Raw genomic sequence first — 12,043 nt, 5'->3', positions numbered from 1 at the left:
GCACACTAATGAAATGCTAATTGTTAATTCAATATTTATGAGGCAACTTTTGAACTGTGTAATAATACATGATAGAAATTAAAAGAAAAAGCCATCTCACTCTTCACTAAATTAGAGGCACAAGATAGCATCAGAAGAAAGTACACCAGTTTAATCCAGAAATAATTGAACATTAAATTGCAGGAACTGGCTTGTTTACAGGCTTAGCTTTGATGATCAAAATCATGTGTTATTCAAACCATATTGCATTTTTACCATCCCAAAAAACAAACCAACAAAAAACTTTTATATAGCTTAAGAGCATAAAGCTGCAGATTACAAATGGACCAGCTGCCTCTCCAATTAAAAGCCCTATACAATACATTAAAAAAATTTAAGTTTGTACTCTAAAGATAGACACATAAAATTAAAACTACAAGCAGTCTTCACACCCTATAGCACCTTCACAAATCTGTAATCCTTCTCATCACACACCTCAAGTCTTGCCCCCAGCACCTGTTCCTTTATAGTGAACAGATTTTTATAACATAGAAAAACATCTGTACTTCTTACCACAGAGTTCAGGGGGAAAGGCACACCGATAAGGGAAGCCATCAGTGGTGCTATATCAGCCTGTGCAAACAGAAGCATTCCATTTTAACATAGCTTCAGCCTCTAGAGATAACAAATTCAGCTTAATTTTAACATATCTGCATATGCAAAAGATAATTATGTAATATTGCCAAGTTTTACATACAAGTCTCCTCTACAGTTTTTTGGGTTTTTAGTTTCTAGTAGTCATGGCATGATTAGATTCAAAATGTGAAGCTCTGCTGCTGAGCAAGCTTGAAAAAATACATTTCATTTAAAAAGCAAATATAACCACCCCAGTACTTATTTGCAGGAATTCAACAGCTCCTTTACTGCACTCAGAGAGGCATACCACTTTTTATGTCTATTTATATGACCAAAAGAACTAATTTCATATTTACAGTTTTAAGCAGTATTCTGGATTTACTGCTTTTCACAACATTCTTTACCCCATGTTTCCACAGCACAGATTACTCACCTTCTCCCCTGCAGAGGGAGTTTCTGCAGTTTTTTAATGTCCAGTCAGGCCTCAGAAAGGCCCTTCAATCTTCACTAAGGCATCTCATAAAATAAGTTATCATTTCCTTCTATTTGTGATAATAAACACTGCCTCTTACCAGGTTTATATTTTCCTTTAATATAAAACTACACACCAAAATTCTTTGTTTCTCCAGCATAAATCTGAAAAAACTACACTGAAACCACAGGCACTACTTCAGCCTCAGATCTACTGGGCAGACTCCAAACCATTATTTGTTGAAAACAATACACTTGCAGTGTAATGATAATTAGAAGCCTCGTTTGCTATTTTTACCCATAGTCCCATGTGTACTACAGGACAAAAGCTCTGTCTTTGGGAACTCCATTATCCAGGACAAAGTAATACTCAAGACTCTTCTTTACAGTCTCAAACCAACATTGCCATAACTCCTAACAACCTTGAGAGGAAAACTAATCTTTTTTTGTAGTTTTGTACCAGGGCTTTGCTGAAGGCAGTTCATCCACAACATTCCCAATTTGAACCTTCTAGCATGAGATTATTTCCCTTGTTTGAGTAGGTTTGGAGTCTGTTATTCATATATTGATTTTTGTAGGATGATGAAGCACCACAGTTTAAAAAAGCATGACTGATTAAGGATCAATGGAAAAGTTGTTCACATTCTTTCCTTCCTTGATTAATTGTCTAAACTTCCAAATATTTGGGCCACAATCACAGATGAAAAAAAATCCCACAGTTTAGCACTATAGCAAGAAATGATTTTGATTTCTTGGCAGCAGCTTGGGGGACCTGGAATATTGTACTGCACTTTTCCTACAGCCGTGTGGGATCACTTAAATAAATGGTGCAATGATGCATCTTCAGGAGAAGTTGTGTATGCAGCTGTCAAATGCTTGTCAACAAGCAATTTAAACTTACCCTCATGTTATTGTGGTTCCAGTTGCTAGGGAAATGTTACATTGGTGTGATCATTCACTCTAAGTAATTACTTTAAATGATGCAAAACTCATAATTTAAGGGGAAAACTTATGAACTATTAAATTAGGTGTGTTTGATACCTGATTGACATCAAGCCTCTTCAAGTTCTCCAGTTTCCATTCTGCAAGAAACAACAGAGCACCTGAACAGCTAATCCACACAGATTTCAAAGAACAGTTCAAGTTCAGTTGACATTTACTATCTTGTTGCCATTTTCTGTAAAGTGTTGGTACTAAAGAAAATTATGATTTTACATTAGGATGCTAGCTCAAGAAGGGTTACAGATGGAACTCAACAGGCAGAAACAACAAAATGCATTCATTTCAATTCACATTTCCTTTGATCCAGAAGGATAAATTGCTGCCTGCAATTGTGACCTAGATCAGTAGAAAAAAGGCCAAGGTTTTTATTTTTTTCAGCAGAGTGATGTATTACCTCCTGTGCCAACTAAAAGAATCAAACTCGGATTTAGGAGATTTATAGCATCTCTTCAATAGTTTGTAAAAAAGGCTAACCCAAGGTCCTAAATGCACTGGTACAGCATGGTACAAACATTAGATCTTAAAGCTTCGGCACATCATACAAAAACCTGGTTGAAAATTATATTTCCCTGCTCTACGGTGTTCTCTAAAGAAATAAAGAGAAAATTGCCTGTTTTCTTTGGAGGTGGAGAGTTACTTAAAAACAGATTTTAGCAAGGTTTGGTTTTGCTTTTTTCTTTCATACATCTGCAGTATTGCATACACCAAACTTATTTTCAGCAATTAGTTCATACCACTGCTACCTTGGGGGGGTCTGAGTGCAGGTCCACTGTTACTTGGTCCCACAAGCACCCTGAAGAGCAAACTTGTACTTTAACAGCAGTGAGACAGCTAAGGGGAGTTCCCATAGCAACACAGGGGCAGTATTAGCAGCATTAATCATCAATTCTGTTAAACTCACACCAAAAGGTACAAGTTTGCTTCCTTTTGTTTCCCAGAAAAGGAAAGGGATTTATATTTCTAGAAACAGACTCTTACCCATATTTCTATTATGTAAATGAATTGCCCGTTTTCCCTTTAAATTTTCCAAAGAAAAACATTGGGAAACTGTCTACGCACACACAGAATGTGCCTAAGGTAGGAAGAAACTGTCTCTGCTAGAGAAAACTTCGCTTTTTGTCAGAAGTTTTTTCATCTCCACATGCTCTACTCAGATATTCCAAAATGAAGAATTGAAGACATCTGCTTGGGACCAAGAGGCACAGATCACTGAGCCCAGGAACTCCTAAGGACTGTGACACAGCTACACACACACTGGCCAGTCCAGGCTGCACTCCCAGGAGTGAGGCATCTTGACTGTGCATGCTGCCCACACTGGTACATGATTCCAGCTCACTGTCTAGGTTTCCTGTACAGTGCTCAGCAGTTTCCCACCCACTTTAGAGAGGGGGTTTTTTTGCCTTTATGCTGCCCTGCTTTTACTGCAGCCTGCTGAGCTGTCAGATGCAAACAGTCCAGGGAAACAGCAGGGAAGCGCCAGTTCAAAAAGAGGCTGAGGATGAGGGTACATGAAGCAAAGAAACTCTCACATAAAACTGCACAGAAGCCAAACTAGTGGAGGGTACACTGAGCTCCCTCAGCTGTGCCAAAGCAGGCTGAGCCCCCTACAAAGCAGGCTTGTATCAAGCACCCCACATCCTGATGCTGCAGGAGGTTGTACCTTCACTCACAAGCTCCTCTGGGCTTGTGCCCCAGGGCCAGCCATCAGCCCCTGAGGAGCTGGAGAGCAGTTCTGTACTCTCTTTCCTGCTGAAGAAGGGTCAAACCAGTGGCCAAATGGGTAATAGCACATGTCGCCCACAGGATGCAAGGCTGCCATAACAAATCTTTCCAAGAGGATTGCATGAGCAGGCCTGAGGGAAGGCACAGCACAGGTGACGAAACTGATGAGGAGAAGGCTGCCAACCCAGAGCAGATTCTGTGCCCTTCTGGCCATCCAAGGAACACATTCATGTCCCTGTGACAAACTGGACAGGCTAAGTCCTGCCTGTTGGCACTGCCTTTGGGGGGTATGAACCCTCCAAGGCAACAATGAGAAGAAAGACAATTCACTGAGCTCCCTACAGCCTGCTTGCACTGAACAGATCATAAGAAGTTTGTCAGCATTAGAAATGTTCTGTCAATATTTCCATAAACACTTGGAGAAATTAGAAAGGATTGTCAATAGATGAAAGAACTTGAACATTGGAGCATGCAATTAGAAATGTAAGCCTGACACCTGCACACATCAGTGACACAGCAGTCTTGAAAACACTCTCCTCCCCTGCACGCAGCCACAGTTGCAGCTGTATGGAGCAGGAAAGACAGATTCAAAGAACATTTCAAGAGAACTCATTTAAACAGCTTTTCTTTTATATGTTACCTTTGTGAAAATATCTGGGATTCTAATAATGGAGTAGCTGAGCTGTATTGACCTGTGCGAGTGCCAAGTTCCATTTCAACAACTTTCTCTTTACTTCTAAGCTACGTAACCTACTAGAAGCTCTGATGTACTACCATAGAGAGAACAGTCCCTTTTTAAGAAGATACTTATTACTCAAACAAATTCAAGTTCCTAAGATACTCAGAGCATCTCAAATCTCCAATAGCGATTATCCTTGCCAATTAAGAATCTGTAAGCTTAAGTGTCTAAACAAAGCAACAACACACTTGACAGATGCAAAGCTAGCCCAAAATGAATGGATGAGTTTCTGATGTCTGCTTTGGTGTGCTTGGTTTTTTGTGTGGTTATTTGGTTTGCTAGTTTTTTTAACCATCAGAAGGAAAACATGAAGCAGGCACAGCAGGGTGCAGACAAATGTTATCCTCTAAGTAAAACCACATTGCCTATCAGATGAGGACCATACAGCTTTCCCTATTGTGCACCTGGGAGTCAGCTCAATGCTCATCTTTTTTGAAATCTCTCACATGATTTTCATCATGACTTGAAGTCAAATGCTGACTTTAGTTTGCACTAAAGCTGCTGAGAATCAAGGAAACTGACAGATGTAAAATTCAGCTATTACAGATAAACCCTTAGATATCAAATGTCCCTAAAGTCTAGCAGATCAGCCATCACTGACACCAAAATCAGTTGTTTTATTCTGTTTTTTTTCCTACAACTTATTTTCAATTTTATCACAGGTGTCATCATTTTCTAGCAGCAGCTAGGCACAAGGAGTGAAAAGGTAGCACTATTTCTGAAATGACCTAATCTGTTACCAAATACCTTCTTGAGAGCAGGGCGGAGTTAGCACCTCAGGGCTGAAGTAATTTTTGCCTGTTTTCTCTAATGTACCTTGACAAACAATCCAATAAAATAGGAAGTCATTACCTCATTGATCATGAGCAACAACCCAAGACTGAAGGCATGGTAAGAAACAGAGCAGGCCACAAGAATGAGGCACATGAAAGAGGAACAGCTTGAATAATGTAATCATGTGTTAAAGATTCTCTAATCCCACTGATGTTTCAGCACGATAGCCCCTGGAATGTCCACAGGGTTGTGCTGTGAAGTTAGAAAGGAGTCTTTCAACTTGTCAACTTATGTTTCTGTACTAATACATTCAACATCTGGGAGTTAAAAATTAAGTCTACTCCATTCTCTAAGGAATGAAGTTTTAGGAGCATGAATAGCCTTCTGTTAACAAAGAGAGAAAGTCTTCAATTCTATGAGGAGAATTGAAAAGAAAATAGAAATAAAAATTGACTGATGTTATCTACCCAATTTTGCAGTAGCTTCCTTAGGCATACCCTGTCACCTTTTCCTTACACATCACACAAAGCAAATCACACTTTCTGAAATGGAACAGAAGTTAGTGAAGCTCAACAAGTGTAATGGTTAAAAACATCTCAGTTTCGACCAGAATCTTTCACTTAAATCTTCTATTTTACCTACCTTTCAAAAAATTGTCTTCAAAGAACTGGGTTGTAACTTTCTGTGGATAATTTACCCCCGCACCCCAAACAATCAGTGGTGTTAAAGTTTCTGAGGGATGACCAGCTCCATGGGATCCTAAGATACACCAAAGAAGAAAAATAGAAACTTTAAGACATGTGCAGTAAAAACAAACAAAAACTACATGCAATAAAAATACACACACGTACTAAGCTCTTGATACAGACATACGAAAAGCCTGCTACAGACAACCTATTCCAGCTTCACAGCTTAATTTTATGTCACTAACAATAAGAGCTAAATTCAACTTTCAAGTCACAAAATCAGTATCAGTTAAGTCAAGACGACATAGATGGAACTTTTTATATTAAAACCCCCAATTTTTAACATCCAGAAAATAAAGCCATAATATTTTTAAGCCTCAGCATATGGAGAAGTTACCAGCTCAAGACACATACATGTGCTTATCCTGAGCATCTCAGTGAAACCAGTAATGCCTGATTTCAGTAGTATTAGGCACATATGAAAAAAAAATCATATAGAACTGACCTCTGAATAAGAATTAGACTTCTACTTCAAAACCAGGAAGCAATATGCATTGCAACTGTCATCCTTCCAACAGCGATAGAAGTTCATTTTTAAGGTTTTAAAGCCTAGTGGCACATTCCTTAAAAATTGATACAACATTACTTTCTTCCCTGGGGAACAGATTCCCTCCAGCTTAACATATCAGCCACCAAAAGCAGGAAGGTTGAAAACTACGACATCTCAGCAGCAGTTGTACTAAAGCAGGAGCCACACGAGCTTGAAAGAAATGCAGGCCATTGAACCCAGTGGGTGAGGTACCAGAGCAGTGAGATAACCCAGCCTCAAAGGGAAAGACTTGGTTATACAAACCCTGTGTGGGTTCCTGTATGGTCTACAAGATTACACATTTGCCTTATATTTGCACAGACACATGCTCTTCCCTGTCTATAAATTTTAATAAATACAAAGGACAGACAAAGCACACTGTTGTGCAAGCTCAAGGCTATTCCCAACAGCATACCTAATTCTGTCCCTAAAACAATCACTGTGGCACAGCTGAAGAGTCAACTTTGCTTACTTTAAACAGCGTAAAGCTTAAGAACACAGTGGTCTGGGAATTAGATTTCTGATGTTTCTTGGTGGGCACTCTCTGGGCTCAAAAAACAGCAACAACTGCTGTTCTTTGAAGAACTTTGGGAAAAAGAGCTTATGGAGAGAGCACTTCCTGTATCTTCCACAGACCAGGGACTATTTCTTATATCTGTCATATTCTTATTACTGCAGGAGGGAAAGTTAGCCAAGCCACCAGCTCCATCAGCATTTCACTGAGATTCTACCTCTATGAACACTTGAAGACAGAGTTGAGAGAGGCAGCTGTACCCACTCCCTCCCTGTTATAAAGAACTGTTTCTGTTCTGATCTGAATAACAAGAGGGAAAGAAAAATAATTCTTTTCAGCTGGGTCAGTTCCAAGTTCCACCTCCAACCCTCTCCAAATACACCTTTTTAGGGAAAAGGGGGGATGTTGTCATCTCATTGCAGGGGTTCCATACTGTTGTCTCCTATCACAAGAGTTCCATACCTTCTTGGTGTTTCTCATGGACAGCTCCTCAGAGCACTGACCCTTTCTTATTCACAAAGGAGCCAACTGACTCCAGTTCCCTCCTCACCCAGCCACCCCACTCTTGTATAGCACTCTTCTTCTCACTGGTTACAGCTGGGGCCTGGTAAAGTCAGGCCTGTTCCTAATCTTTGATAATGGGCCCAGCTGAAACTCCTTAGGGGTAAGATTAATTTCTACACTATCTTTATTTTTCTTCTATTCTATCCCCCTACAGGGGGAAAAGGGTGCTTTTGTTTAGTTGTCTGTTCCATATACCAGCACACCACACAGGTACAGGATGGCAGCAGGAACAAGAGGCCAAGGTGAGGGTGGGTATGGAATGCCCTGCTTTGTTGGCGAGCAGTTCCATCTGACATCAATTTAAAGCAAAATAATGGGGTCAGACTGAGAAAGCAAGTGACATCATTGGCCTTTGCCAGCAACCAGAATGTCTTTGATCATGTCTAAGTCAGATCATAATCATTTCCCTAATAGCCCCCCTTCATCCTTCCAATGTTTAATTTGTTTTAAAACTGATGTACATCCCATTCTGCAAATAACCACTGAAAGGCTGCAACAGGGCCTGATAGTACCAACCAGCTCAAATTAAAACTCCTGAATTATCCTTCAGACCGCTCACAATGGGCCTGAACAGAACCTCTGGGTTTGCTCTCGGATTCACTGAAGTCAACTTCAAAGTTATTAACACTTCTGGGACAAGATCAAGCTTTTCCTTCAAGACAGAAAGAGATGGCAGAAAACTATGACAGACCAGTGGTTCTCAAAGCCTGAAGAAGTTGCTCCTAACACCTTTTATTCCCCCTCCAAAGGATCCAGTGCATAATGAGAACACCCCTACAGCTCACTCTGGCAGCAAGGAAGGCCAACAGCACTGCAGGCAGTGTTAACAGGAGCATGGTACAAGGAAGGGATTGTTCTCCTCTATTCAGTACCTGTGAGAACCTCTAGACACTGGATCCAGCTTTGGACTCTTTTGGTACTGGAAAGACACCCATCACCTGGAATGGCCTCAGTGAGGAGCCCTTGCCCTGTGAGAAGCAGCTGAGGGACTGGGACTTGCTCAGCCTGGAGAAGAAATAGTTTTGGGGAGAACACAGCAGAGCAGCCTGCCTGTGCCCCGCTGTGAGGGGGCCTGAGAGAGGACGGAGCTGGAGTGTCACTGTGGTGCACGGTGGAAGCATGACAGAACAGGCATAATTTGACACAAAGGAAATTCAGATTGCAGATAAAGAAAACCTTTCCCTCTCCACGAGGGCAGGCAAGCAACAGAGCAGGCTGCCCAAAAGGATTCCATAGGCTCCATCCCTTTGAGGTTTTAAGGGCCCCGCTGATAAGCCCTAGCATCTATGTCTGATTCGAAAGCTAATCCTGCCTTGAGCAGGTGGCTGGACCTCCTGAGATCCTATGATCATATATATAGAAATATATATACACACACCCCTTCCTCATAAAAAAATATGAAATAATTTTTTGAAACATACAGGAAAAATACAGCAGAATTAAAATTTTATTGCAAGTGGCAGTCAGCTCAACAGTAAATATTACTCAAAATGGACTATTTTGCAAATGAACAGATGGTAAGTAGGTTGATTGGATAAATACACAAATATTTTGTTATCTCTGATGACAGAAAAAAATCTGCATCTCTTCAATTGAACAACTTGAGGATTTAACACAGAGAGTAACATGCTGACTGCTGTTTTGCCATGACCATGCCTGGAGCAGCCCTGGGTCAAAAGTGTCATAGTTAGTAGCTGCAAACACACAGCATTGGAAGAGAGACTTATCATTTTCACTGGCTGCACACAAGGACAGGAGTCTTCTTAAGGTTCTTGACAGAAGAAGGAATTAGGGAAAAATGTCTAAATGAGCACTGCAAACTTTTCTCATCAGCCCTCAAAGCATTCAGACACTGTGGCCAAAGCCTTCCCAAGTCTCCTCTGTGGGTATCAGCACAGTTGGCCCCTGCCTCACTCTCTGCTCTGTACTCTCAGCTCTTTCACCTGTCTCCAGCACCAGCCTCCTCTAGAAAGATCACACAGCAGTCCCCTCCTTTCTGCTGTGCTTAAAAGGCCAAAATAAGCACAAAGATTCAGCACCCTTCCAAAAGCTTCTGTACAGTTTTTCACCAACTCCTGGACAGATTTTCCACCTTTTCCAGGTGCTTTAGAGCAGCAGAGTGAGAACTGTATCTCCCAGATGGCCTGAAACGAGATCAAATTTGCTGCTGGCAGCCAAATAACACTATCTCCTGCCTAAGGTGGTTTTATGCAGCAATCTTTCTATCCCTACTAGCAGTCACTGAGGAAATTAAGCTTTTAACTTAGTGTCTTTTTTCTGTCCAGACACGGAATGCAGCTGTCACAGCAAATTGCATGGATTTTCATACACTAGCAACACTTAGGATACCAAATCAAAGCAGGGGTTCCAAAGCTTCTCATGGGACAGAGCTCTCTAATCTCACACCAGATGCCCATAAACTCAACTGACTCAATATTTAAAAAGACTCACCCCAATCTGTCATTCCATGGTCGGAAGTCAAAATAAATGCAGTCTTTCCATCATTTCCATAGAAATTATTAATCAACGAAGCAATTTCTTTCACACCCTCATCAACTTCTTTAATATTCTCCTGGTACTCCCTTGAAAAATAAGAAAAAAAATTTTACATTCCAGGTGGCTCTCACACTTGGTATAAAGCAACTTATCCATGGTCATAAAGCCCAGTCCTTTGAGTACAGACTGCTTTAATCTCAAATGAACATCAAGCTAACAAAAGGCTTCCTAGATGTAAAATCTCTCGCCCTCTGAGTCTTACTGAGATATTAAATCATTGCAGCACAGTTTGAAGATTACTGAAACCACAGTTTCAATGGATTGGTAATTCAAATCCAACCTGTCCTTGATATAAGACTATAATTTTACTACTCACAGCTGCCACGCAAGTTAAGCAGAATGCCAAAACTAAGGAATTCTGGAAAACTCAAACATCTTAACCGTAAGTTGCAAAAATTACTTTTAGCTGGTAACTAAATGGCAAAGAAAGATTTCACCAGGCAGTCAGTGTTTTGAGATGATTTATAGATCAGGACAGATCCTAGTTTTCTGGAATAGAAGCTAAATAAAAAATTTGTATTTTGTAAAAAATTTTGTATTTTAGAAAAAGTGATTGACCATGATTGACTTTCAGACAATTAACTTCCTATCCGCTGCTAAAGTCAGTTTTAAAACTGTCTGTAAAAAAAATCATAATAAATGAGCATTAAACACACAGCAAGTATGAACTTTATAATGATGCAGGAAATCAGAGAATTTTAAAGTATGCAAGGATCAAGAGAAAGAAGTAAAATCCTGCAAAGCAGGATGTGAAGAAATTAAAAGAAAGTTCACACAGAATAACACACTTCAAGATGAATTGGTGACGAGAACTGCTAATCTAAACTCTTCTCTTTTAAGTGTAATAAAAAAGCCAAAACATAATGCCAGAATTTGCCATTATTGCTGAGCTTACTGTTGCCTATAAACTCAATGATATCACTTCAGCAGTGGGGTATCTGAAAACTGTATCCATTTTATATTTAAAACTGCATTTCCTATGTATCCTATAGATTAGGTGCTGGCTGCAACTAAGAAAATTGCTAAAAATCAGACTTGAATACAGGAATATAACCTGACATACTGTATAGAGCAAAAATCTTTCATTTCTATAGATGAGACCTCAAAAAACAAAATAACTCCAAACACTCAAAACATAGGTGATCATGGTAACATATATGACCCTCAATACTACAACATTTGTTTCTGGCTTGATAAATTGCACTATTAAAAAAGTCACAATATGCACTTAAAACTAGTAAGAAAGATATGCTTAATGTCTCAATTACCTTGAGTTTGGCCGATGAGCATGTCCATTGGTGTCTATGCCTAGCAAATGCAGGAACAGAACCACTTTCTCTTCATTCAGTGCAGAGAACAATGTTTGATTGCTTCTGGAAGAATTAAAGAAGCTCTGTATGGAATAAGCCATTAATAAATTAATCTGAGCAAAATGGAAGAAGATAAGCATCTTACTAGAAGTAAACGCTGCTGTTCCCATGTCAAAATGCTAGTAGTTATTAGTTTAAAAAGAGGAAAAATAATGACTTCCCAATTTACAGCTTGGAGGACAACTACTATCAGATAAGCAGGAATTCGGACTGACCTTACTAAGACAACATTTATGTTGAAGTGTTCTTTTGTTGGGCTTTTTTTCTTGGGTTTTTATTTGTTTGTTTGTTTTGGTTTTGTACGGGGGTTATTTTGAATTTGCATAGGCAAAAAAACATCATCCCTTCCATGCTTCCTGTATAAACAAATTGATGAACCACTCTTGAGTGCCACTTATGGCTTCACATTTCTATTGATTTACTGAATTTAAATTGGAAGCA

At 39.8% G+C, this 12,043-nt stretch overlaps 1 protein-coding gene across 2 annotated transcripts in view; it reads right to left on the bottom strand.

The window, feature by feature from the left end:
• PIGN (phosphatidylinositol glycan anchor biosynthesis class N) overlaps positions 1 to 12,043 on the bottom strand; it is a 99,687-nt gene that overhangs the window by 57,422 nt on the left and 30,222 nt on the right. For both annotated transcript variants that reach the window (XM_058032914.1, XM_058032922.1), the window contains exons 6-10: positions 11,501 to 11,625; positions 10,128 to 10,258; positions 5,966 to 6,082; positions 2,128 to 2,168; positions 553 to 612 (exon numbers count right to left, since the gene is read on the bottom strand). In XM_058032914.1, coding sequence (XP_057888897.1) covers positions 553 to 612; positions 2,128 to 2,168; positions 5,966 to 6,082; positions 10,128 to 10,258; positions 11,501 to 11,625 — 474 coding nt within the window. The remainder of the gene's footprint in view (positions 1 to 552; positions 613 to 2,127; positions 2,169 to 5,965; positions 6,083 to 10,127; positions 10,259 to 11,500; positions 11,626 to 12,043) is intronic.

Source organism: Melospiza georgiana, chromosome 1 (assembly GCF_028018845.1).
Source record: "Melospiza georgiana isolate bMelGeo1 chromosome 1, bMelGeo1.pri, whole genome shotgun sequence".
NCBI lineage: Eukaryota > Metazoa > Chordata > Aves > Passeriformes > Passerellidae > Melospiza > Melospiza georgiana.
This window is presented reverse-complemented; position numbering and strand designations above follow the sequence as displayed.